At 45.8% G+C, this 26,379-nt stretch overlaps 1 protein-coding gene across 1 annotated transcript in view; it reads left to right on the top strand.

Moving 5' to 3' along the window:
* The window catches only part of DNAH2 (dynein axonemal heavy chain 2), a 1,666,550-nt gene that overhangs the window by 166,820 nt on the left and 1,473,351 nt on the right, over positions 1 to 26,379 (top strand). Inside the window, exons 7-8 of the mRNA XM_069218683.1 lie at positions 2,134 to 2,372; positions 22,570 to 22,761. Coding sequence (XP_069074784.1) covers positions 2,134 to 2,372; positions 22,570 to 22,761 — 431 coding nt within the window. The remainder of the gene's footprint in view (positions 1 to 2,133; positions 2,373 to 22,569; positions 22,762 to 26,379) is intronic.

The following is a 26,379-nucleotide window of genomic DNA, read 5'->3' on the forward strand; positions in this document are numbered from 1 at the left end:
TAAGAACTCATCCATCATTCTTACCAAAGGTGGTGTCGGATTTTCACATCAATCAGACTATATCACTACCAACTTTTTTCCCCAATCCGGGTACTCCAGCAGAGAAAGCATTGCACTCCCTGGATTTGAAAAGAGTACTAAAATTCTACCTGGATAAGACCAAATTGATTAGACGATCTCACCACCTGTTGGTAAATTACGGACATATGAGAACAGGCAATGCATCCTCAAAATTAACAATATCTAGATGGATAGGTTAATGTATTGTTACTGCATATCAATTGGCTAACAAACAGTTATTGACTAGGCCTAAGGCTCATTCGACAAGAGGAAAAGCGGCTACTGCTGCCCTCCTTAATAATGTTCCAATCTCTGAAATATGTAAGGCTGCTACATGGAAATCTGTACATACATTTACTAGGCATTACTGTTTGGACTCAGATGCCAGAGCGGACGCCCAAGTTGGGCAGGCGTCTCTGAGAAATTTGTTTGCGTAGTGTATGTCTTTTCCCTGCACTTCTATTGGACAGTCCACAGAGATAAGGGATGGGCTTGCTAATCTATTCAATGTTTATGACTATTGATGAGGATCCCCTGGAAGAGAAGGATAAGTTACTTACCTGTAAATCCTAGTTCTCTTCCAGGTGTATCCTCATCAAAGTCATAAACAACCCACCCTCCTCCCCGGACGTAAGTCTCCTAGAAGTGTAGGACGGACCATCTATCTAATATGCAAGATGTGTTGTCATCGTAAAAAAGTACTGACCTAACTGTGAACCAACTGTCACCTCTCCTTCACCCCTGAGGCATGGTGGGATACTGGAGGTGCTCAGGGTCTTAAAGGCACGGTGCCACATTTTGTGGTTCTGCTGTATTGACCTGCATGCAGCCTTTTGGCTAATAATGCTCTATTGTTTTCAATGTTGTTTTTCTGTTTTTTCACAGATGTTGCTAGTGCTTCTTTTCCTGGGCCCAGCTATGGGGCTTTGGAAAGATTTTTCTTGTAATTTTATAAGAGAGTGTTTTGAAAAAAAAAAAAACTCCATAGAAATAAAGCATTTTAGCTTGTTTATCAATATAGTCGGCATTGCTGTTATGCACATGTATGCATGAATTTGGTATGAAAATTGTCTACAAAAAAATACTATATTTTTCTTGTATATTTCATACTTATACATGTGTGTATTTTATATATGCTCCGGGGTCCCAGCACGGGGGCGGGAATATTCAATGTTTATGACTTTGATGAGGATACCCCTGGAAGAGAACTAGGATTTACAGGTAAGTAACTTATCCTTATCCAGTATTGGTATCTTTCATAAATTCACATGCGACCCACCCTCCTCCCCTTAGACACTCGCATTTCCTCTCAGGTCATAATCTTTTTTTCACTCTCGTGCTAGAAAATCTGAGGGAAAGAGCTTCTCTGGAGAGTGTTCTAGAGGGTGCTGGTGCCTGATTGGTCAGCAGCCAGGTTTGGGTCCTTTCACAAAAGGACTTAGGCTATATGAGTGAATTGTGTTACCATTATAGCCTATAGAAAAAACATTTTTATTTGTTAATTATTGCTTTTTATGTACCGTGGGACTCCCACTTTGATGACAGGGATGACTCAAGCATGTGAATTTATGAAAGATACCAATACTGGATAACTGTAGTTACAGGTAAGTAACTTGTTTTCTTATCAGTTATGATCATGATGTGTTATCGTATGTTATAACTTGCTCCTGCTGTGTCAGTGTATGATAATACTTAGAATATTGCATTGAGTATCATTTTTGATGTAATTTCCCATACTGTACGTTGTGTAATTTGGTATAGTATAAGCAAAAACATTTAATTTTGGAAAGAATATATGGGCAAGGCGGCCTAGTTCTACAAACTTGTCTGGTCTGTTTGGTGTGTGAATACTTTCAATCAATGCTCAGTTTAGGATACATCTCATAGTACAATGTGGCACATTCAAGCCAGCAAAAATCATACAATGTGGTATGCCACTTATAATTTCTACTCTCAGATTGGGAAGAAATATAGGATATGTTGTGGGAAAAGGATTGCTGTGATCCTAGTGAGCAACTTTGATGAAAGGGACAGCTGCAAAAACCAATCACTATATTATCCTCCCTCTGGCAGCATGCATGGTTCATTGGACACGTCAGATCAAAGAAGTGTTGAGTGCACAGGAGGCTCTGGAAACAGGAGAGAATTCCGGACCCCTGGAGGAGATTGAGTTCTGGTCTGACCGTGTCAATGATCTGTCAGGGATCAGCCAACAGCTGGACAAGCCTGGAGTGAAGCATATTGAGGCTATTCTTCAACTCTCCAAATCCTCATACATCACCCCGTTTCAGAAGCTGTCCAAACAGATTCAGGTGAGACCTTTCCACCATCCCCTTTACTTATTTTGGAAAATCTACGTGCTTGATGTTTTTGTAAAGTACCTAGACTTTGCTTTGACTGAGTAGGCAAAGTCTGGAACTGGGTCAGAGGACCGCACAAAAACTCCAAATTTTAAGAGGGGAAAGGCGCATATTTCAGAAAGCCAACTGAAATGTGCTGAAGGGCCCTTCACTCTGGCCTACTAAAGAACTTCGTGCTGAAACCAAACTTTGAAAAAAATGAGGAGTTCCATCTCCATTTAAGTGTGTAATCAAATGTCTTTTTTCAAGAGGAGTTCGGGCTCAAAAAGGAGCGCTTATTTAAAAGGATGTGTTTTAGGGGAGTCAGGGGAATGACCAAATCCAAATATATTTCCATCTTTTTCATTCTTTACTTGGTATGGTTTCCAACAACTACCCAACAGCACATTCCTGGACTCTCGTTTTCCACCCCTCTTTTTCCCTTTCCCACATTCTCCCTCACTTCACCTCTTTCTCCAGATTCTTTAGCTATTTCAGTTGCAGGGTGCACTGTCTAAGTAACCCATTCCCTTGTTAGGAGAGCAAGGGGTTCTACCCTGGACTTCTAGCCGCAAGAGATATCTTATATCCTGCTTCCAGCCTTTTAGCAGGAAAGCTCTTTATTCCTCATTACAGATAAATCCACACATAGCTTGCCTTCCCAAGGAACCCTCTAGAATTGAGTCCCCTTTTCCTATCATACATAAGATCAACACTATCAAAAGGCATAGCATCCTGTATTATTGTGGATATTCACAATAACGAGGTAGGTTGTTAAACACATTCAACTACTACCTCTGGGAAAGGCAGGAGTAGGTGCCTTCACCTAGAGGAAAAGTGAAGAGACACTCCCATACACCAAAGAATTTATAGGGAATTGGTTTCTCCACAACTCCACAAAAACAAATATTTTTTGGTTGGAGAAAAAAAAAAAGAAACTATAAAGAAAATGTGCAAATGTACTTTTCTGCAGCACATTATCTAATGAACGGTCCTGCATTATCAACAATCCCCAAAGGAAGGAGGAATATGAGTAGATGTGCTTCTGTAAAAATCAGTGTCTATTGCTACCTATGGAGCAGGTATATGGGGCATGGTAGATTCAGAGGATAGAAAACACCTTCTTTAAGAATGTATTAGCTGCCTTGCGTAGTTGTGACACCATTGTGTGCCTTGAGGAGCTCAGCATGCCCTATATTGAGGCTATAATAAAATTAGTACTGCTTTAATTGTGGCAATCTCTTTGGTCTAAGGAGACTGCCCCATTAAACCGTTTGGTTATTAAAGATTGCCTAAATTTGATTGGAGCCCTGGATATTCCTTGGCTTGCGTATGTCAAAGCGACATTGGAGGAGATCGGGTTACCAGAGTTGTTTACACAACCTAGTACATGCATTAGCTGTTCCAATTCGAGGCTGAAAGAAATTTATGACAACTAGGGAAACCGCTAACAGTAATAATCCCACAGTATACGTGTACAAGCAGTTATTCCCTCAGGGAGAGGTCCAATTGTACCTATCCATGGTCCAGAACTATCAACATCAGTGCTTAATTTGTAAGTTAAAACATGCTGGTGCCCAAAGCCCTCCTCTTAAACATGCGACTGCTGCAATTAAATGTGTGAATAAGAAATACTGAGCCAGGGTAATCCTGAAGCCGTCTCGGGCCTCTTCAACCCATTCAAATCCACTCCCTCCCCCTTCTGCTCACTCTTCCAGCTTTCTACTTTCTCCCTTTGTGACGCTTTTTTGTTTTTCCCTTCCTCTGCCTTGCTCATATGTGTCTTTTGCTCGTAGTGAATGCTTGAGGCAGAAGAATAAGCCCCGACCCGCAAAAATAAGTGCCAGTGCTTAGCACCGGAAACAATAAGCACAAATTAAGCATTGATCAACACCCCTTTGTTCTCTCCAGATTCAATTTTTCCGATCATGGTGGGCTATCTGGCAAAGTGTAACTCCCTTTCAGAGCTTGCCTCCTACCCCTGTGATTATAAATCTACCAAGTCAAACATGCATATTATGCTCTTTTGCCTTTTTAGATAATATCCAGGAAAAAAGCTGCTGCTCCCCCTTCTTAAACAATATAATTTTCACCAGTGTAAACCAGCGCTGTTATTTCTCCAGTAGCTACGGTCTCCCTTTGTGTGTTATCGGTGGCGAGTTTCATTTGGCAAGCATTGAAAATTAGAAGGAGTACATGTGATTAATACACAATCAAATTAGTCTGTTGCAATGTCTGCTAAATTCTATGTATTTTATCAAGGCAGGTCCCTTTTATCACTGTTCTTTACATAACTTTTGTATTGTATGCATGTTTTTAAATGATTGTTAGTGCATTTTATCTTATGTATTTGTGATATTCACTTTGTGCTTTTATGCCGCAGAAACGCAGCAAATAAAGTTTGTACTGACTGAGTAGATATGTATAATCCAGTGCACTGTAATGAATCCACAAAGTGTTTAAGCTATGCAAATATTTGTTGGAAATGTATATGCATGGATTTCCAGCATCCAAAGAACCTATAAGAATATGTCACATTGTAGTAAATTAGCCATTTGTGAGCTCCTGCACTAGGGGCTATCACCCACTGAATTTCTCTGTGCCGTTCTAACCATGAAGCTCCATTTAAGAGTACAGACCTACATTTCTCAGGTAGTGCTCTATTTGGAGCACAGACTGACAAAGAGATTACGCATCAGCAAGTCCCTTTAATCAGTGGGTCTTGAAATGTAACCTCTGTTGACACATTCATGAAACTATCAGGAGCAGACCGCTGAAAGACAATTTTTGCCTTTTCATTATTTGTAAAGATGTCAAATACCTGATGGTGCTCCCTCATCTGCAACCTTTATGGAGGTTTTTTCCAGGTTCTGCAAATGGCAGTGACTGCTTTCTCTCTCTAATACTATTTGGTAGCCCACCTTCTTCTAAGGACTCGGATGAAAACCACCACAGATAATTGGGTGCTGGATTGACCTACAGAGGATAGACATTTTTCAAGTAATACCACCAGTACAACAGTTAAATTCATTCACAACTATCCTTACTTAACTAAGGTTATTTCAGATAGAGCCAAGAGACAATAGATGAACTTCCAAGTTGTCAACAAAAAAGAGTATTCTCAAGGTACTGGCATAACCAATACCCAAGAAGAGACAATAAACTTTTCCGAATGTGGAATTAACGTGGTACTCGTGACGAAGAATACTGTCTGAATCTGCAGAAAATAATACTGTATGTCCCAAATGGAGATTGACTTTTAGTAGATTACTTCCATGTTTCGCAATGCAGCCTTCACATACGAAACATCTGAGGCTCCAAACGGGACTTCCCCGTATGTGTCCTGAGATATATCATCAGAGTCTTCTCTCGGTACATGGCAGTGGTGGCATCTTCTGTCCTAAGTCAGGGCAGCTTCATCTCCTCTTACCTGGACGAATAGGTGATCAGGATAAGTACCTACAAAAAGCAGTATGGAGCTTGAATAACAACATATCTTCTGCATTGTTGGAGGTTGTTGGTGGACTGGGATAAGGATTTCTACATACATTAAATAGTGATATTGGAATGACACAGATAAAAACAAATCTTGAGAAGGGAGATTCTCTTCCCTACTTCAGAGGCGACATCTTGTCCTTCAGAGACAATCTCTGACTTGAAGTAGTGTGACTGATGTTGAGCACTTTGGAGTTCTGCATTTTTCTGACTCTGAATGCTTGACTTTATATGAAACTGGCCAGTTACACCAAGTGACCAGAAAGTAGGACAAAGTTGCTCATCCCTCAATACTCTAAAACTTGTAGTGTATCAAAATAAAATTACGACGGGGATGACTTTAAGGAACATAGAAATAAATACTGTTTCCGATGGATACAGATACCTGTGGATTCCTCACCTAATGAATTCTCCCCATGCGTAGCATTCGATGGAAACTTCTCTCTAGCTCTGCACGTCGGCAAGGACATCACAATTGCCCGACTCCACGCGGCCCCGTATGATGTCATCGTAGCAATAAGAGGCCCTCGCCGGCGTGCTGACGTCAGTTCCCTTTTTTCCATGCCTTCGATAACGGTTACTTTTCTGGCTACCTGTATCGTTCGCTCTTCGGAAGGGATACTTTGTTTTCTTTTTCTCTATGTCGGCTCCAAAGAATTCGGGTTTCAAGCCCTGCAGGGAGTGTGGAGGTCAGATGTCGGTGACTGATCCTCACAACGATTGCCTTTGGTGCCTCAGTTCGGATCACAACGTACAGGAATGCGGCTCCTGTAAGAAGATGAATCCAAAGGCATTGAAGGAGCGTGAGGCGAAGCTATTTTTAGCTAAGTCCAAAAAGGAGAGGAAGCGGCACCATGGGTCCTCTTCAGGAAAGTCGTCTCACAAGAAGCGGCATCATCGTGACTCCCGGCGTCGGTCCAGAAGTCGGTCGGAGTCGAGGTCTCCATTCACTCGCCGCTGTAAGTCTTGGGAAGTGAGTCTGACGGTGTCCCCACAACCTGTGACACCGCAAACATCGCCGGCGCTGTCAGTCTTCAAGGTCGTGGGGCCTCAGAGTCATCTGGTTTCTCTGGTGCACCCAGGCGCTGAAGAGTCCAGCCCGGCGCCGGGCCCGGCTCCGCAAGGTTATCCTTCGTTCCCGGCTCCAGGTACGGATCCGGCGGCATTTCTTAATGCCATGTTTGCCATATTCCAAAATATGGCGCCGGGAGGTGGTCCTCCGGCTCGCCCCACTGGTCCCCTGGCATTCAATCTCGGCATTCCAGCTCCATACAAGCAGACGCCATTAATGCCATTTTGTTCGGCTGGAGACTCAGGTCAAGCACCTCTGACGGCGGAGCAGCCCTCGACGTCGAGGGAGAGACGTTTGACGCCTGTGTCGGAGGGGATGGAACGTAGAGGTCGGATGGCGGGGTCGGATGCAGGGGCCTTGTCTATGGCATCGATGGATCCATCTGCGGCGTCGGGTGGATCCGGAGATCCTATCATGACGCCTTCCCGGCGCCATTCACCAATGTCGTTGCACTCCATGTCGATGCCGGGGCTCGATGCTAAGTTGAGGTCTACGCGAAAGGCCCTTAGGTTGCTGGAAGGAAGAGAATATCAACAGCAATTCCTTGAAGAAGGGGAGATCACTGATCCCCAAGGTGACTTCCCAGGACTGGATACTGCAAGTGGGCTTGACACTTCTCCAGAATAAAATCTGGCCTCCCCAGGACAATATACAGAGGAGGCAGCCACTTTCCATTCAGTGATTAGGAAAGCCGCAACATTTTTAGAACTTCCCTTACCAACAGCACAGGTTAAGACAAACCTGTTGACGGAAGTTCTGCACCCTGCTACAGACATGGCGGATCCTCTTTTGCCATTCAATGAGGCTCTGATGGAACCAATCGAAGAGGTTTGAAAGAAGCCTGTCACTTCTTCGGCTGTTAGTAGGTCAGTGGCCAGGCGTTATAGGTCTGCGCCTGGGGACCCGGAGTTTTTGTCCAAACACCCTTCACCAGAGAGTCTGGTTGTGCAGGCATCCTGCTCTTCGAGGTCGCCCCCTGGTTCATTTCCGGGAGTCCCATCAGACCGGGAATCCAAGCGAATGGACCAATCGGCCAAGAAAGTGTTTTCGTCATGCAGCATGGCTCTAAAGTCTGCCAATGCTACTTGTATTCTTGGCGGGTATATCCATGCTATAATGGATGTGGCAAAGACTGTTCTTCCGGACATGCCCCGGGACTTGCATAGCCTTCTTTCGGATGCTCAGGCGGCGGCTACGCAAGTTATTCAGTCCGGGCTTGATACCACGGACTCTGTTGCAAGAGCCATGGGGACTTCCGTTGCCACCAGGCGTCATGCGTGGTTACGCACTTCTGGTTTTTCATCTGACGTCCAGACCACGCTATTGGATTTGCCTTTTGATGGGGCAAAACTATTCGGATCAAAAGCGGACTCTGAGCTAGAGCGCTTTTAAAGAATGTAGGGCCACTGCTAGGTCTTTGGGTCAGCAGGCTGCTTCCACCCCGTTTCGGTCATTCAGACGGCTGCAAGTTTTTGGTAGAGGGGCTTCCGTTCGTGGGCGATCACAGCAGCCGGGGCAGCAGTCTTCCAGCCTCCCTTATCGATCATTTAGAGGGCGGGGTCCACACAAGAGGGGCCACCCAGCAGCAGCACCCTTCCTCTTCCTCTGTAGGGTTACCTCAAGGAAAGCAGCCCTAGTCCTCTTGCCATTGTCTCTCATGTCTCTCCGGTAGGGGGGAGGCTTTCTCTTTTTCTTCCCATATGGGAGTCCATAACATCAGATTCCTGGGTCATCAGTGTGTTAGGAAAAGGTTATGCTCTTCCCTTTATGGAGATTCCTCCTCCCTTCCCTCTCCGTTCTTCCTTTTGTTCAGAAGATCATCTCCTGTTGCTAGAACAGGAGGTTCTGTCCCTGTTGTTGAAGGGAGCAGTGGAGTTGGTTCCGGAGCAAGAGTGGGGTCAGGAGTGTTATTCCAGGTACTTTCTGATCCCCAAAAAGGATGGTCATCTGAGACCTGTTTTGGACCTGAGGGTTTTGAATTGGTTCGTCAAGCAGGAGAAATTCAAAATGCTGACTCTGGCACAGGTGCTTTTGGCATTGAACAAGGAGGATTGGATGGTGTCGGTCGACTTGCAGGATGCTTATTTTCCCATTCCCATTCTCAAGTCCCACAGGAAGTATCTCCGGTTTGTGGTAGGGACGCGGCACTATCAGTTTGCGGTCCTTCCTTTTGGTCTTACTTCCGGACCACGGGTCTTCACAAAGGTGATGGCGGTTGTTGCAGCACACCTCCGGAGGAAGGGAGTAGCAGTATTCCCTTACCTGGACGATTGGTTAATCAAAGCCAAGTCTCCGGGGCTTGTGTTGCGTCATCTGCAGCTGACAGCTCAGTTGTTGTTCAGTCTGGGTTTTTCAATAAATGTGCCCAAGTCTCACCAAAAGCCCTCTCAGCGCCTCCTGTTCATAGGGGCAGTACTGGCTACGACATTGAATTGGGCCTTCCCTCCGCCACAGCGGATACAGGATATTCAGGCGTTGGTTCCAATGTTTCAAGAAGGAGCGGTAATTCCAGTCCTCAAGGTCCTTCGTCTGCTCAGTCTGTTCGCTTCTTGCTTTCAGTTGGTCACTCATGCACACTGGCATATGAGGACTCTTCAGTGGTGCCTCCGCAGGGAGTGGTTTCAACACAGAGGAGATCTCGGGGAGTCGATAAAGATCTACAGAGACACTGCAGCAGATCTCCGAAGGTGGGCTGCGGAAGGCAGCCTTTCTTAAGGAAATCCGTTTTCGCTGCCATCTCCGGTGACCACGTTGATCACGTATGCCTCCACCTTAGGGTGGGGAGCTCATCTGGCGGATCTGGAGATCAAGGGTCGTTGGTCTCCTGTGGAGCAGAGGTTTCATATCAATCTGCTGGAACTGTGGGCGATTTGTTTGGTCCTCAAGGCCTTCCTCCCGTCTCTTTGCGGTCAGTCAGTTCAGATTCTGACGGACAACACGACCGCGATGTGGTATATCAACAAACAGGGGGGTGTAGGGTCGTACCTTCTTTCCAGAGAGGCTCTGCGACTCTGTTCCTTGGCTCGGGCCATCGGCTCTGCGTAGTAGTAAACCATTTGGCCGGGGTCCAAAACGTACGAGCGGACAGACTCAGTTGCTTCTTCTCGGAAGACCACGAGTGGCGTCTGCATCTGGATCTCGCTCTTTGCCTCTTTCGGATGTGGGGTTTTCCCCAGATAGACCTGTTTGCCACTCGGGAGAACGCACACTGTCCGTCGTTCTGCAGCCTTCAGTATCCGATGCAAGGAGCGTTGGGGGACGCGTTTCAGATGTCCTGGTGCGAACAGCTGCTTTACGCATTGCCCCCAATACCTTTGATTCCTTTGATTTCTCGGGTTTTGAGGAAGATTCGCCAAGACCTGGCCCAAGTTATTCTGATAGCTCCGGATTGGCGACGAAGGGTATGGTATGCAGACCTTCTTCAACTCTCGCTGTGCCCCCCCGCTCCGCCTCCCTCTCAGGGCAGACCTCCTCTTGCAGTTGAGGGCAGGTTCTACACCCCCACCTCCAGAGCCTGCACCTTCATACCTGGAGATTGAGCGGGGAAACCTGAGTTCCTTTTTTCTCCCACCAGAGGTGGTGGACGTTCTTTTATCGGCCAGGCGACACTCCACCAAATCGGTCTATGCGAGTAGGTGGGCTAAATTTGTTCGTTGGTGTGGAGAGCAGAAAATTGATCCCATAAGTGCCCATCTTTCTGATATTTTGTTATTTGCATTGTCGTTGGATCAGCGCGGTTGTGCTGTGGCCACTGTTAAAGGCTATCTTTCGGCCCTTCCGGCCTTTTTATGTCTTCCAAATCAATCCTCTTTATTCAAATCACTAATAGATTTCCTCCCACACCTTTTATTATGCAGCAGTGGGACCTGAATTTAGTGTTGACTTTTTTGATGGGCTCCCCCTTTGAGCCACTTCATTCTTGCCCCTTGAGGTATTTGTTTTTCAAAACTGTGTTTTTGACAGCCATTACGTCGGCTAGACGTGTTAGTGAACTACAGGCCCTTTCTGTTCACCCGCCTTTCATGACTTTTCATAAGGACAAGGTGGGTTTGAGGACCAGGGCGGCTTTCCTCCCCAAGGTGGTGTCTTCGTTTCACTTGGGACAGTCCATAACTATCTCGTTGTTCTACCCTCCTCCGCACCCATCTAAGGAGGACGAGAGACTCCATCGTCTGGACCCGAGGAGGACTCTCAGCTTTTATATCGACAGGACGAAGGAGTTCCTGTTGGATAAATGAAGGAATTTGGCTCTGTATGCACTATTTCAAAGTAAGAAATAGCATGTACAGAGTCCAAGGGTTCCCCTTAGAGGTAAGATAGTGGCAAAAAGGGATCATTCTAATGCTCTATTTTGTGATAGTGTGGTCGAGCAGTAGGCTTATCAGAGGGTAGTGTTAAGCATTTGTTGTACACACACAGGCAATAAATGAGGAACACACACTCAAAGACAATTCCAGGCCAATAGCTTTTTATATATAAATATATATTTTCTTAGTTTATTTTAGGAACCACAGGTTCAAGATTTACAATCAATACTTTAAATGAAAGGTATTTCACTCAGGTATCTTAGGAACTTTGAATCATCACAATAGCATGTACAGTTTTGGCAAAAATGGCAATAAGCTATTTTAAAATTGGACACAGTGCAAAATTCCACAGTTCCTGGGGGAGGTAAGTATTGGTTAGTTTTGCAGGTAAGTAAAGCACTTACAGGGTCCAAAGTTGGGTCCAAGGTAGCCCACAGTGGGGGGTTCAGAGCAACCCCAAAGTTACCACACCAGCAGCTCAGGGCCAGTCAGGTGTAGAGGTCAAAGTGGTGCCCAAAACGCATAGGCTTCAATGGAGAAGGGGGTGCCCTGGTTCCAGTCTGCCAGCAGGTAAGTACCCGCGACTTCGGAGGGCAGACCAGGGGGGTTTTGTAGGGCACCGGGGGGACACAAGTCAGCACAAAAAGTACACCCTCAGCGGCACAGGGGCAGCCGGGTGCAGAGTGCAAACAGGCGTTGGGTTTGCAATAGGTTTAAATGGGAGACCCAGGGGTCTCTTCAGCGATGCAGGCAAGGGGGGGGGCTCCTCGGGGTAGCCACCACCTGGGCAAGAGAGAGGGCCACCTGGGGGGCGCTCCTGCACTGGAGGTCGGATCCTTCAGGTCCTGGGGGCTGCAGGTGCAGTGTGTTTCCCAGGCGTTGGGTTCTTTGGAGCAGGCAGTCGCGGTCAGGGGGAGCCTCGGGATTCCCTCTGCAGGCGTCGCTGGAGGGGTCATGGGGGTCAACTCTGGCTACTCACAGGGTCGCAGTCGCCGGGGAGTCCTCCCTGTAGTGTTGATTCTCCGCAGGTCGAGCCGGGGGCGTCGGGTGCAGATTGGAAAGTCTCACGCTTCCGGCGGGAAACGTGTGGTCTTTAAAAGTTGCTTCTTTGTTGCAAAGTTGCAGTCTTTGTGGAACAGGGCCGCTTTCCTCGGGAGTTCTTGGTCCTTTTAGATGCAGTGTAGTCCTCTGAGGCTTCAGAGGTCGCTGGACCCTGGGGGACGCGTCGCTGTTGCAGTTTTTCTTGAAGTGGGGAGACAGGCCGGTAGGGCTGGGGCCAAAGCAGTTGGTGTCTCCGTCTTCTCTGCAGGGCATCAGGTCAGCAGTCCTTCTTCGTCTTCAGGTTGCAGGAATCTAGTTTCCTAGGTTCTGGGGAGCCCCTAAATACTGAATTTAGGGTGTGTGTTTAGGTCTGGGAGGGCAGTAGCCAATGGCTACTGTCCTTGAGGGTGGCTACACCCTCTTTGTGCCTCCTTCCTGAGGGGAGGGGGGCACATCCCTATTCCTATTGGGGGAATCCTCCAAAATCAAGATGGAGGATTTCTAAAGGCAGGGGTCACCTCAGCTCAGGACACCTTAGGGGCTGTCCTGACTGGTGGGTGACTCCTCCTTGTTTTTCTCATTATCTCCCCTGGACTTGCTGCAAAAAGTGGGGGCTGTGTCCAGGGGGCAGGCATCTCCACTAGTTGGAGTGTCCTGGGGCATTGTAACACGAAGCCTGAGCCTTTGAGGCTCACTGCTAGGTGTTACAGTTCCTGCAGGGGGGAGGTGTGAAGCATCTCCGCCCAGTGCAGGCTTTTGTTTCTGTCCTCCGAGAGCACAAAGGCCCTCACCACATGGGGTCAGAAACTCGTCTCTCAGCAGCAGGCTGGGACAGACCAGTCAGTCCTGCACTGAACAATTGGGTAAAATACAGGGGGCATCTCTAAGATGCCCTCTGTGTGCATTTTTTTTAAATAAATCCAACACTGGCATCAGTGTGGGTTTATTATTCTGAGAAGTTTGATACCAAACTTCCCAGTATTCAGTGTAGCCATTATGGAGCTGTGGAGTTCGTTTTTGACAAACTCCCAGACCATATACTTAACATGGCCACACTGTGCTTACAATGTCGAAGAATAGACTTAGACACTGTAGGGGCATATTGCTCTTGCAGCTGTGCCCTCACCTGTGGTATAGTGCACCCTGCCTTAGGGCTGTAAGGCCTGCTAGAGGGGTGACTTACCTATGCCACAGGCAGCATTTTGTGTGCAGAGCATCCTGAGGGGGGGATGCCATGTCGACTTTGCCTTTTTCTCCCCCCAACACACACAATCTGCAATGGCAGTGTGCATGTGTTAGGTGAGGGGTCCCTTAGGGTGGCACAACATATGCTGCAGCCCTTAGGGACCTTCCCTGGTCACAGGGCCCTTGGTACCACTGGTACCTTTTACAAGGGACTTATCTGTGTGCCAATTGTGGAAACAATGGTACATTTTAGGTGAAAGAACACTGGGGCTGGGGCCTGGTTAGCAGGGTCCCAGCACACTTCTCAGTCAAGTCAGCATCAGGCAAAAAGTTGGGGGTAACTGCAACAGGGAGCCATTTCCTTACAATGAACAACTCTTTATCGGATACGTGGGGAAGAGGAAGGGGAAGGCCTTCCACAAGAGAACGCTCTCCAGGTGGGTCGTTCTTTGTATAAAAATATGTTACTCATTGGCGAAGAGGGGATCAGGGCCCATTCCACCAGGGCCAAGTCGACCTCCTCGGCTTTGGCCAGGGGTGTTCCGTGGCGGACATCTGTAAGGCCGCGACTTGGTCTTCCCTCCACACCTTTGTGAAACATTATTGTCTGGATTCGAAGGTGCGGAGGGATGGCCATTTTGCACGGTCCGTGCTGCAGGAGTTCCTGGTGTGACCAGACGGACACCCTCTTCCGAGGTGGTACTGCTTTGGGACTCTATTCATTAGGTGAGGAATCCACAGGTAGTTGTATCCATCAGAAGAGCAAGTTACTTACCTTCGGTAACGCTTTTTCTGGTGGACACATTAGCTACCTGTGGATTCCTCACAGTCCCTCCCACCTCCCCGTTGTCTGTCTGGTCATACCAGGATCGCCTTGGGTGTGCACTTCAGTGCCTTAATTTCTATATTTCTATATATGTATATATGTTTATAGTTGCAGTTCAGGTTATTTCCAAGTTTGCAAACTGTTCATGATGGAATGCTCCTTTTTTAAAGAGTTTTGTAAAAGTTTTTATATGAAGAGTTTCTTTAAAGTTTTTTTCTTTATGATCATGAATTGTGTAGATTGTCGATGTTCTCTATATGTTTCAAAGGCACGTCAAAAATGGTGTAAACTGACGTCAGCACGCTGGCGAGGGCCTCCTATTACCACAATGATGTCACACGGGGCCACGTGGAGTTGGGCAATTGTGACGTCCTCGCCGACGTGCAGAGCTAGAGAGAAGTTTCCATCGAAAGCTACGCATGGGGAGAATTCATTAGGTGAGGAATCCACAGGTAGCTAATGTATCCACCAGAAAAAGCGTTACCGAAGGTAAGTAACTTGCTCATCAAACACATCCCTTTAGGGCAAGGGAACCCAATTAGAAGCTTATGGTATCCATCAGAAAAAACTACAAACAAAACAACATTTTGGAACTCAGAGGAATCCTCCTGGATGTAATAGTTATTGTTCTTATAATGCAAATCATGTCTGTGTTGATCCAGATGAACAACATCACTGCAGAGCATTACATCCAGTAGCAGGGAGAATAAGATCATTCTTCCTTTCCAGGGAAGTCCAATCATTCTGAGTTTGAAAATAAGACTTCTCCCTAACTGCAGTACATCTTCTAAGGGCAGGGCAGAAAATCTAATCAGAGTGCTCTGGAACGAACTGTATTGTAAGAAAGATGTCGCTATCTTCTTGCTATAGGATTTTCAGCACATTGATTTATTTACTGCTTCAGAGAATAAAAGATGTCAAATATAGCATCCAAGTTTCCATATCCAAAGTCTTGTTGCAATTCTGTGTCAGTTCCATCATTAGACTTTCTTATTGTATGATTTTCCTCTAATTGTCGTTTACATAGGGCAATGCAGATTTCCAAGGAAACCTACTCAAACACAATTCTATTGGCCCTGCCAGTGGTGGTTCCCCCACATTGTTAAGCCATCAAGCCAACCACGTTAGAAGGTGCCATGTAGACAAACGGTCTTTCCAAGTTGCTGACCAAGATATTTCAACCCAAACTGACTTGGTTAAGCTTACTAGCCTTAATGGATAGTTTCCATAATGGACAGCTAGATCCACATTTGAATCTTGAAGCTGGCAAAGAGCAGTCCTTGAGCATATACTGAGGCCCTTCATCTGATTCATTCATCATAGAAATTACACACATTCCATCTGCTACATCTGATAAGACAAGCAGAATATTGCATACTTTAAGTATCCATTTATCTGGTATTGTTGAATGTGGAGTGTCTGGTAATCACAATTTTATTTGTTTTATTTTTTCGATTGGACGCCTTTTTAGAAATGTTTCAGCACAACACAAAAAAAACAACAAATAACAACTGACACCTTTTGTTATAACAATTCTTCATAAAATCTTTAAAGCACTGCACTAACTTCTATTGTCAACACCAGTCCTCTCCCTCCATCAGAATCCTATCCAAAGAAATAAACTTAAATTTCAAGCTTGCTGGCAAGCATATTCATAACCACAATCTCTCCTTTAGATGGTAATCTTTAGGTGATCAAACTTGTCAACATTTAAACCACCTGCAGATATCATAAATCTTTCCAGGGATTGCTTTGAATTCATTGACGGCCTACCAGCCTCCAGCATCATTACTTTTCTTTTTAGCCTATGTCTGGGCCAGACTTTGCACACCTTACCTAAATGTTAACTGCTTTAATAGCTGTCACTTCTAGCTATTATGTCAACCCACATAGCCTTTTAAAGTTGCCCGTATAGATAAGAATAGCTGAAACTCCAACCATAACTTCAGCCAGCAGAGACTGTAGAGACTTTTATGGTTTGCCATATGAATTTCCCCCTAGCTATACGTTCAGCCCGCAGAGGCTGTTGAGTCTTTTATAGGTGGCCATAAGACTAGCTGTAACTCCTAGCTACAACTTCAACCCACAGAGGCTAACAAAGAAAAGCTATTACTCCGAGCTATAACTTCAACCCTTAGAAAATGTAGAGTCTTTTATGTTTGGATGTATAACTAAAGCCACTTATGGGGGCTATGTAACTAAGAATTGATGTAACGCCTAGCTATAACTTCAGCCCTCAGAGGATGTGAGACATTTTATGGTTGGCTATATGACTGAGAATTGATGTAACTCCTAGCTATAACTTCAGTCCTCAGAGGATGTAGAGCCTTGTATGGATGGCTATATGACGAAGAAAAGCTGTAACTTCAGCCCTCAGAGGATGTAGAGCAGCTATATGACTAAGAACTGCTGTAACCTCTAGCTATACTTTCAGCCCACAGAGGCTCTAGATCCTTTTGTGGTTGGCCATAAAGATAAAGTTGTTCTTCATACTTTTTTTTCCTTTGTAGTTATCAGATGTCCATATAAATCAAGATGTTAATTTGCCTGCTTTATATGCATCCTACAGCACCACTAAGCAGTCTTTGTATGCATTAGATGTTAACTCCTTCGCTGCCAGGCCTTTTCCCCCTCAGGTGCCACGCCTTTTTTGGCTATTTGGGGCAGTTTGCGCTTAGGCCCTCATAACATTTTGTCCACATAAGCTACCCACACCAAATTTGCGTCCTTTTTTTCCCAACATCCTTGGGATTTTAGAGGTACCCAGACTTAGGGGGTTCCCTGGAAGGAGACCAAGAAATTAGCCAAAATACATCGAAAATTTCGTTTAAAAAAAAAACAAAATGGGAAAAAGGGCTGCAGAAGAAGGCTTGTGTTTTTTCCCTGAAAATGGCATCAACAAAGGGTTTGCGGTGCTAAAATCACCATCTTCCCAGCTTTCAGGAACAGGCAGACTTGAATCACAAAACCCCATTTTTCAACACAATTTTGGCATTTTACTGGGACATACCCCATTTTTGCTATTTTTTGTGCTTTCAGCCTCCTTCCACTTAGTGACAGAAATGGGTGTGAAACCAATGCTGGATCCCAGAGAGCTAAACATTTCTTAAAAGTAGACAACATTCTGAATTCAGCAAAGGGTAATTTGTGTAGATCCTACAGGTGTTTCCTACAGTAAATAATAGCTGAAATAAAAAATATTGAAATTGAGGTGAAAAAACAAGCCATGTTTCTCCACGTTTTACTCTGTAACTTTTTCCTGCGATGTCAGAATTTTGAAAGCAATATACTGTGACGTCTGCTGGACTCTTCTGGTTGTGGGGATATATAGGGCTTGTAGGTTCATTGTAGGAAGCTGGCTCTGTATATACTATCTCAAAGTGAGAGACAGTGTGCACAGAGTCCAAGGGTTCCCCTTAGAGGTTGATAGTGGCAAAATTAGAAAATTCTAATGCTCCATTTTGTGGTAGTGTGGTCGAGCAGTAGGCTTATCAGAGGGTAGTGCTGAGCATTTGTTGTACACACACAGGCAATAAGTGAGGAACACACACTCAAAGACTTAACTCCAGGCCAATAGTTTTTATATAGGAAAATATATTTTCTTAATTTATTTTAGGACCACAAGATTCAAGATTTTTGCACAGTGCCTAGCTGGTGATTTTGGCCTGTACCTCAGCCGGCACCTAGGGAAACCTAGTAAACCTGCGCACTTTTTAAAACTAGACGCTTAGGGGAATCCAAGATGGGGTGACTTGTGGGGCTCTGACCAGGTTCTGTTACCTAGAATCCTTTGCAAACCTCAAAATTTGGCCAAAAAAACTTACGTTTGTGGTCCTGGGCTCAGAAGCCATCTAGGGAAACCTACCAAGCCCAGACATTTCTGAAAACTAGACACCCGAAGGATTCCAGGGAGGTGTGACTTGTGTGGATCCCCTAATGTTTTCTTACCCAGAATCCTTGGCAAACCTCAAATTTAGCTAAAAAAAACACTTTTTTCCCACATTTCTGTTTGGGATCACCGCACCTGGACAAATTTCCTACCACCCAATGCTCCCCTCAGTCTCCCGATAAAAATGATACCTCACTTGTGTAGGTGGGCCAAGTGCATGTGACAGGGTAGAGCCAAAAACATGTCGAAATTGAGGGGGAACCAAAGCGTGTCCAAAAGGGCAGTTGGGAAAAAAAACATTTTTAGGCTGACAAGTGTAGCAGAATTTTTATCGGTATAGATGAGACAATGTTGGGTGGTAGGAATTTTGTGGATTACTGCAGATTCCGGAAGGTTCCATCACAAAAATGTGGGGAAAATGTGTGATTTCCAACAAAGTTGGAAGCTTGCAAGGCATTGTGGGTAAGAAAATGGTGCGGGGTGCATGTGAAGCACACCACCTGGGAATCAACCAGATGTTAGTTTTCAGATGTGTCTGGGTCTTGTGGATTTTTCTACATGGCAGCGTCCCAAAGTCAAAAAAGTGCAGCCCTCACCATTCCAAGTGGGACGATTTTGAAAGTTACCAAGCTCTCATGGCCCAAATGTAAAACCAAAACCCAAAATAATCAAAGGTCCTCTTGCTTGCCGTGGGATAAGATGTTTTAGTGTACGGGGGGAAATCTGAAAGACTATTACCTCCTTCAGTTGGGGTGGGTGCATAACCAGGCCCATACTGGTTGGTAGCCACCGCCCCTCTATTTTTTTTATTCCATGCCATCTAGTAGACTTTTTGACCCTGGGGTGTGGTTCAGACGTAATTGCCCCGTGTGCCCACTGGTGGGCAGAACAACTTTGGTCCCATTTATTTTGGGTGAGGGTATGGCCATACCCTCACCCTCTTATTTCTAAAGAAAAAAATCTTCCCTTGTCTCTGGTGGGCTTTCTGACCCCCTTGGGGGCAGATGGGCCTCCCAAAAATAGGCCGATCTGCCCCCAAGGGGGGCAGATATGGCCAACAGTAATATGCCCCCATGGGGAGCGACCCTTGCCTAAGGGGTCGCAGCCCACACATAAATGAAAAAAAAAACAAGTAAAAGAATTATCCCTGGTGTGTAGGGGTTTTCTGCACCCCCTGGGGGCAGATTGGCCTAATTATATTGGCTGATCTGCCGCAGAATTGGACTAAAAATTATTTCCCCCCCCCTACCCCACCCCCCCCCCGGTAGTGGCCCTTGCCCAAGGGGCCACTCCCCTCATGTCCATTTCACCAAAAAAAAAAAATATATACCCTGGTGTCTAATAGGCATTTCTGCTCAGAAATGCTTGCAGAGACATGAAAGGAAAGAAAAGGCCTTTCCTTTCCTTTCCTGCCTCTGCTGGCCCCCTCCTCCCGAGCAGAAGAGAAATGCTTTTGCATTTCTCTTCTGCATCGCGCTGGAAAGATGCTTCCAGCGCAATGGGAGCTATAGCGTGCTGACATCATCGGACGTCACTAGGGGGGTCCGGGGTGGTCGGGGGTGGAATCGGAAGCAATTCCCCTTCCAGCCCTGACCTGGAGGGGTGGGGGGGGCGGCCCTCGGAGGGAAGGCTAGCGCTTCCCCTGAGGGCCAGTCATCAGACGTAATGGTTATGTCCGTGGCCGGCAAGAGGTTAATTGGGCACTGGGATATTATTTACCCACAAATAAAAAGGATAAGCTTCTAATCAACTTTTTGTCTCTTAAACTGCCCGAAGTAAAATTATATCTAAACCCATGGTAGTTAGATGGATGGGTGAATGCATTTTGTGCAATCACAATATTAACAGTCAACCTCCAGAGGAACTTCAAGCTCACTGTCTACTGAGGAGTCATCTTCATTAAAATACCAATTTCTAAAATCTGTTGCGCTATAGCACACTTTCTTTTGCATAAACTCTGAGAACCTTTTCTAGCAATTCTGGTAAATTATGTTTTCTCCTAGTCCCTCCATTCAAAGGAATTATTACAGGGGTTCTTGAAAATAAAGATTCAGGGTACCTGGAAATATTGTAACAGCTAAGAAACTCCATGACTTCAGCCCTAACATCACTTGACCATAATCTTCTGCTATATTCTTTGAGTTTACTACTTCTAGGGTTAGATTGATGAAGATTAAATTTGTAAAAACATTTACACCAACGTTTTGTGAATGAAATCTGATTTTGCAAACCATCCAATGTTTTGCAAATGGAATCTGATTTTACGAACCAACCAGTGTACACCTGGGTTCATAAAATAATGAATCGGAGTGCGTCGCAGACAGACCTGCCTCTTGAATATTAATTAGACCAGTCGCAATTTGTGACCCACTACAATTGACTATAATCAGAGGGATGTTGGCCTTCAAGGGTCAGCCACCCACCATCCCTGTAACTGTTTATGAAAAATTAAAAGTTTTTTTAAAGCATCCTGATTTCCTTAAAGCAAACAGCTGTTTTTTGGTACAAAAGGGGTTTAAATTTTTAAAAACTTTGGTGATACTTGGCAATGGGCCCGTGGGCCCCTGCCTACTTCCCCTGAAGGAACCACCACAATTTGCAAAAGGTAAAGGGTTGCTTTTTGCAAATGACTCCTACTTTCGAGTCAATAACTTATCAGTGCTTTACGACTAGAATTCTGGTCACAAACTATTGAAAAATACTGTATCAAATTGCCATTTAAAAAGGGTGCCCAAAACACACCCCATCCAAAGTTCGATTCAGTATTAATTTCTAAACATATTTTAGGAGTTGGTAAAGCTTTACTGACTCTTAAATTAGTTTAATACATACCAAATAGCTTTGTAGCCGTTTCAAACCCTCTGAATAGCAGTGTTTGCAAACATTAAAAAGTTTAGGGCCATATGTACGAACACATTTTCCCATATACACAGAATGGGCAAAACTGCTTGCTACATCTGGCCCTTAGTTCCTGGTCCCTTGCTTGTTAATGTCGAAGTTTGTTCCACAGCCAGGGCATGCCTACTGTATAATCCTCCACTGTTCTTCCAAAAGTTGTCAGCTCATCTTCTATTCATCATCCTTCAAGACAGATCCACTGATTACCTCTTTGGTTTCTGATGACAGAGTTTCTAGTTTGCTGATCTTTTGGTCCCATCAGTGATTTTGTTTCAACAAGAAATGATAGCTAAGCATTTTTCATATCCTTAGGCAAATTATGCTGCAGGAAAGATTAATTTATCATTTCCACAAATATGTTTTTAGATAATGCTTTCTCTCGTAGGGGATTTCCATGTACAGTCATAAGCACGCAGTAGTCCTTATGTGGGGTCCACACATGTGGACGGTACTATTCAGTGTTTATGACTGATCATGGAAATCTCCTACGAGAGAACTGGAGTTACAGGAAATAAACCATTCCTTATCTTCAATGCTTTTAGCTGTGATGTGAACTACTTCACATTCCCATGGTTTCTAGTTCTTCAGCAGTTTTTCTATCTCACTTCTAGTCAATCATTAGAGGGAAAGTGTGTTACATTTGAAGAGGTACTTTACCCCTGCCCAACCAATTCCCACCTCTCGTCAAGGGTGTACAGATAACCAGTATGCTTATTAATATGGCATCTGCTGTCTGGCTTCTAATCATATGATTAATTTGTTTTTCATTTTGTTCTGTTCTTTTTGATTGTATCATTGCGTTTCACCCTGTACATAGCTCTGCTGCTTTTTGGCTAGGTTTGCACTATAGAAATACCACAAATGTATACTTCATATCTAGGGAAAACTCTCTGTCTTGATGTCCAGTGAGTTCTTTTTAGGTAGGCTTATGGTGTATTGTAAGTGTTCCAAGCTATTTGTTATATTTGCGAGCTCCAACACTGGTACTAAGTGTCAAAGAACCCTATTGCTTGCTGTATATATTCCTGTGGTTTGGTGAGTCACTTCCTTAACAGCATTTACAGTTGTGCAGTAAGAGCTAAGGTGGCTTACTTTATTTTTCAAATACATGATGCTGATTATATGATCAACGTAGTTGCTGTGTACCCTAGCACTATCAAACAGCTTGTAAGCTCTCCGATAGTGCTAGGGTACACTGCGCTGTAAATCTTTAAACTGATGTTCAAAATTCTGAAGTCTCTATGGTGAGTAATGTGTGCTTTTTTACACAGGTTTTATGTACTCTACCCCTCTATTCACTAGGAAAGGTGCAGCTTCTCATACTGTAACACTAGGGGCATCCTTATCCTTCATTTGGGTATCTAACCATCCATTCTTTCCTTCCTTCTTGTGCAAGGACAACTGATATCCCAGCCAGCAGCTAGCTGATTTGATTCAACTCCTATTTATATTTACAGGATGGTTCTCAACAAGCTCAGTCCAACCTCAGCTTTCTGTCGATCCTGAAGGCACCTTATGAGGAGCTAGCAGCCCTGAAACCGAAAGAGATTCCCAGCAAGTACCCGCACCTCCTCATTCTTATCCGCATCATCTGGGTTAACTCTCCTTTCTACAACAGTCGAGAGAGGATCACTGCACTTCTACGCAAGGTAGGTCAAGGTTCCTCCATGTATTTTCCTAGCTTTGCCTCTTTTTCTGCTGTATTCTTCATTTATAAGCACAAACCTGTTCTGAGTGAATATATGTAATGTTAAATTCCCATTGCCCCAGCCTTTTTGCCACGACAAAGGTTAGGCATGATTGCTGCTGGATATGAAAAGCTGATTGAGAATGCTAATTGTTTCTGGGGAGTGTTAATTACTCCAGTATTGGAACTTTAATAGATTCACATGCTTGAATCATTCCCTGTAGATGAGATGGGAGTCCCCGATGTAATAGAAAAAATCATACTCAATATCATATAAAGCTCAGAGGCACTAGGCCTCTTAATTTAGTAACATCTCATAGTCATTTTTAAAAAAGGACCAATCTTAAGAGACAACCAATCAGCTCTCATCACCCTCTAGAACCTTCCTGTGAGGAGCTGATTTTCCACCGCACATTGTGCTAAGGAGTCTGCTCAGTTTTTTCTCTCAGAAATCCTTTCTGAGTGGATTTGGATATTTTCTCTCTTCAGGAATAAATCAAGGTGGTTCAAACTGGCTACGATGTCAGAGACACCGAAAAAAGGTCTTTTTAGAGTCTGTGCTACCTCTATGAAGAAAAGGCTGCATGTTGATGGTCAGCATAAGAACTGTATATATTGTCTCTATCCTAGCCATAAACCTACAGACTGCAAGGTATGTAGAATATTTTCTACTAAGACTCTTAAGGACAGAGAGGGTCGTCTTCTTATCTGGCTGTAGAAGCACCCTAAGGTGTCCTGAGCTGAGGTGACCCCTGCCTTGAGAAATCCTCCATCTTAAGTTTGGAGGATTCCCCCAATAGGATTAGGGATGTGCCCCCCTCCCCACAGGGAGGAGGCACGAAGAGGGTGTAGCCACCCTCAAGGACAGCAGCCATTGGCTACTGCCCTCCCAGACCTAAACACACCCCTAAATTCAGTATTTAGGGGCACCCCAGAACCCAGGAAATCAGATTCCTGCAACCTGAAGATAGAAGAAGGACTGCTGACCTACAAGCCTGCAGAGAAGGAGGAAGACGACAACTGATTTGGCCCCAGCCCTACCAGCCTGTCTCCAACTTCGAAAACCTGCTCCAGCGACGCATCCGACAGGGACCAGCGACCTCTGAAGCCTCAGTTGACTGCCCTGGACTAAAGGACCCAGAAACTCCTGTGAACAGCGGCCCTGTTCAAAACCAGCTACTTCTTTGCAACAAAGAAGCAACTTTCAAAGACTGCACGTTTCCCACCGAAAGCGTGAGACTTCACACTCTGCACCCGACGCCCCCGGCTCGACCTGCAGAAAACAAGCACCTCAGGGAGGACTCCCCGGTGACTGCGAGCCCGTGAGTAACCAGAGACTACCCCCCTGACCCCCACAGCGACATCTGCAGAGAGAATCCAGAGGCTCCCCCTGACCGCAACTGCCTGTAACAAGGGACCCGACGCCTGGATCCAACACTGCACCCGCAGCCCCCAGGACCTGAAGGAACCGAACTTCAATGCAGGAGTGACCCCCAGGCGACCCTCTGACTAGCCCATGTGGTGGCTGTCCCGAGAAGCCTCGCCCCGTGCCTGTCTGCACCGCTAGAGTCACCCCCGGGCCCCTCCATTGTTTTCTACCTGAAACCCGACGCCTGCTTTGCACACTGCACCCGGCCGCCCCTGTGCCACTGAGGGTGTGCCTACTTGTGTCCCCCCCTAGTGCTCTACAAAACCCCCCTGATCTGCTCCCTGAGGTCGCAGATACTTACCTGCTAGCAGACTGGAACAGGGGCACCCCTGTTCTCCATAGGCGCCTATGTGTTTTGGGCCCTCCTTTGACCTCTGCACCTGACCGGCTCTATGTTGCTGGTGCGGTGGCTCTTGGGGTTGCCTTGAACCCCCAACGGTGGGCTGCCTATGCCCCAAGCCTGAGACTTGTAAGTGTTTTACTTACCTTCAAAACTAACCTTTACTTACCTGCCCCAGGAACTGTTGATTTTTGCACTGTGTCCACTTTGAAAATAGCTTATTGCCATTTTTACAAAGACTACATGATATTGTTTTCATTCAAAGTTCCTAAAGCATCTAAGTGAAGTTCCTTACATTTAAAGTATTAACTGTAAATCTTGAACCTGTGGTTCTTAAGATAAACCAAGAAAATATATTTTTCAATTTAAAACCTCTCTGGACCTTCAGGACGCGTTTTTTCACATTTCCATTCATCCGCTCCACAGAAAGTACCTGAGGTTTGCGGTCAACTGCAAACATTTCCAGTTCTGATGGATACAACTACCTGTGGATTCCTCACCTAATGAATACTCCCATTGCGCCAGCATTCGACGGAAATCTTCTTCCTAGCTTCTGCACGTCGACGAGGACGTCACATTTGCCCACGCGACGCCGTCTGACGTCATACAGGCAATAAGAGGTCCTCGCCGACGTCAGTTCCCTTTTTTCCGTGCCATTCGAAACGGTTATCTTCGAGGGAGCTACTGTTGCTGTTCGACAGTTACAGTGTGTTTTTTGGCTGTGCTTTTTTCTCTGAGGTTACTATGTCTCAGAGGAAGTCAGGTTTTAAGCCCTGACGTGAGTGTGGGGGCAAAATGTCGGTAACGGACCCACATTCTGACTGTTTGTGGTGTCTAAGTTCCGATCATGATGGCAGGTGTGATTCATGTCAGCATATGAATCCGAAGGCCCTGAAGGAGCGTGAGGCCAAGCTTTTCATGGCGAAGTCGAAGAAAAAGGAGAAGAGAAACCATCGAAAATCCTCGTCATCGAAGTCTCATCGGCGTCATCGGGACTCCCAGTGGCGTCGAGAATCTCAGCGCCGGTCGAGTAAAGAAAGGTCTTGGTCGAGGTCACCATCGACTCGGCGTCGGAAGACTTGGGAGGTCAGTCCCACAGTCACTCCCCATCCGTCTACGCCGTTGCCTTCTCCAGCCTCACCGACTTCGCTCGGGTCTTCGGGCCAACCGCCTTCAGTATTTGAGGTTCCACAGCCTCAAATGTTCTCTCCGACGTTGCAGACGTCGAGGCCGGTCAGTGTTGCCTTCGATCCAGGCACCCCAGTATCCGGCTTTTCCAGCCCCTGGAGCCGATAATACCGCATTTTTAAATGCAATGTTTTCCATTTTTCAGCAGATGGCTCCAGGTGGCGCACCGGCTGGGCCTTCGGGTCCTTTGTCTTTTAACATGGGTGCTCCGGCTCCGCTGTGACCAGCACCCTTTATGCCCTTTCTCCCCCTGGGGAACGTGTGCTCGGCGCCGGTGTCGGAGCCGAAGCTGCCTGTGGCACCTGTTGACCCGACGTCGGACGGATCCGGGGATCGGCGTCGTTCTTCGACATCTGCTGACGCCATGTCGACGCCGAGGATCGAGGAGAGGCTGCACTCGAGGAGAAGTGCTCTCCGTCTCCTGGAAGAACAGGAGTATGAGCGGATCCTGGAGGAAGGAGAGATTGAGGACTCTGGTGAGGGTCTTCATGGGCTGGACACAGCTAGTGGCCTTGATACCTCCCCTGAGTGGGACTTGTCATCTCCGGGGGAGTATACGGAAGAGGCGGCCACTTTTCATGCTGTTATAAGGAAGGCAGCTAACTTCTTGGAACTGCCTTTGC

The sequence above is a fragment of the Pleurodeles waltl genome, chromosome 12 (genome assembly GCF_031143425.1).
Source record: "Pleurodeles waltl isolate 20211129_DDA chromosome 12, aPleWal1.hap1.20221129, whole genome shotgun sequence".
NCBI lineage: Eukaryota > Metazoa > Chordata > Amphibia > Caudata > Salamandridae > Pleurodeles > Pleurodeles waltl.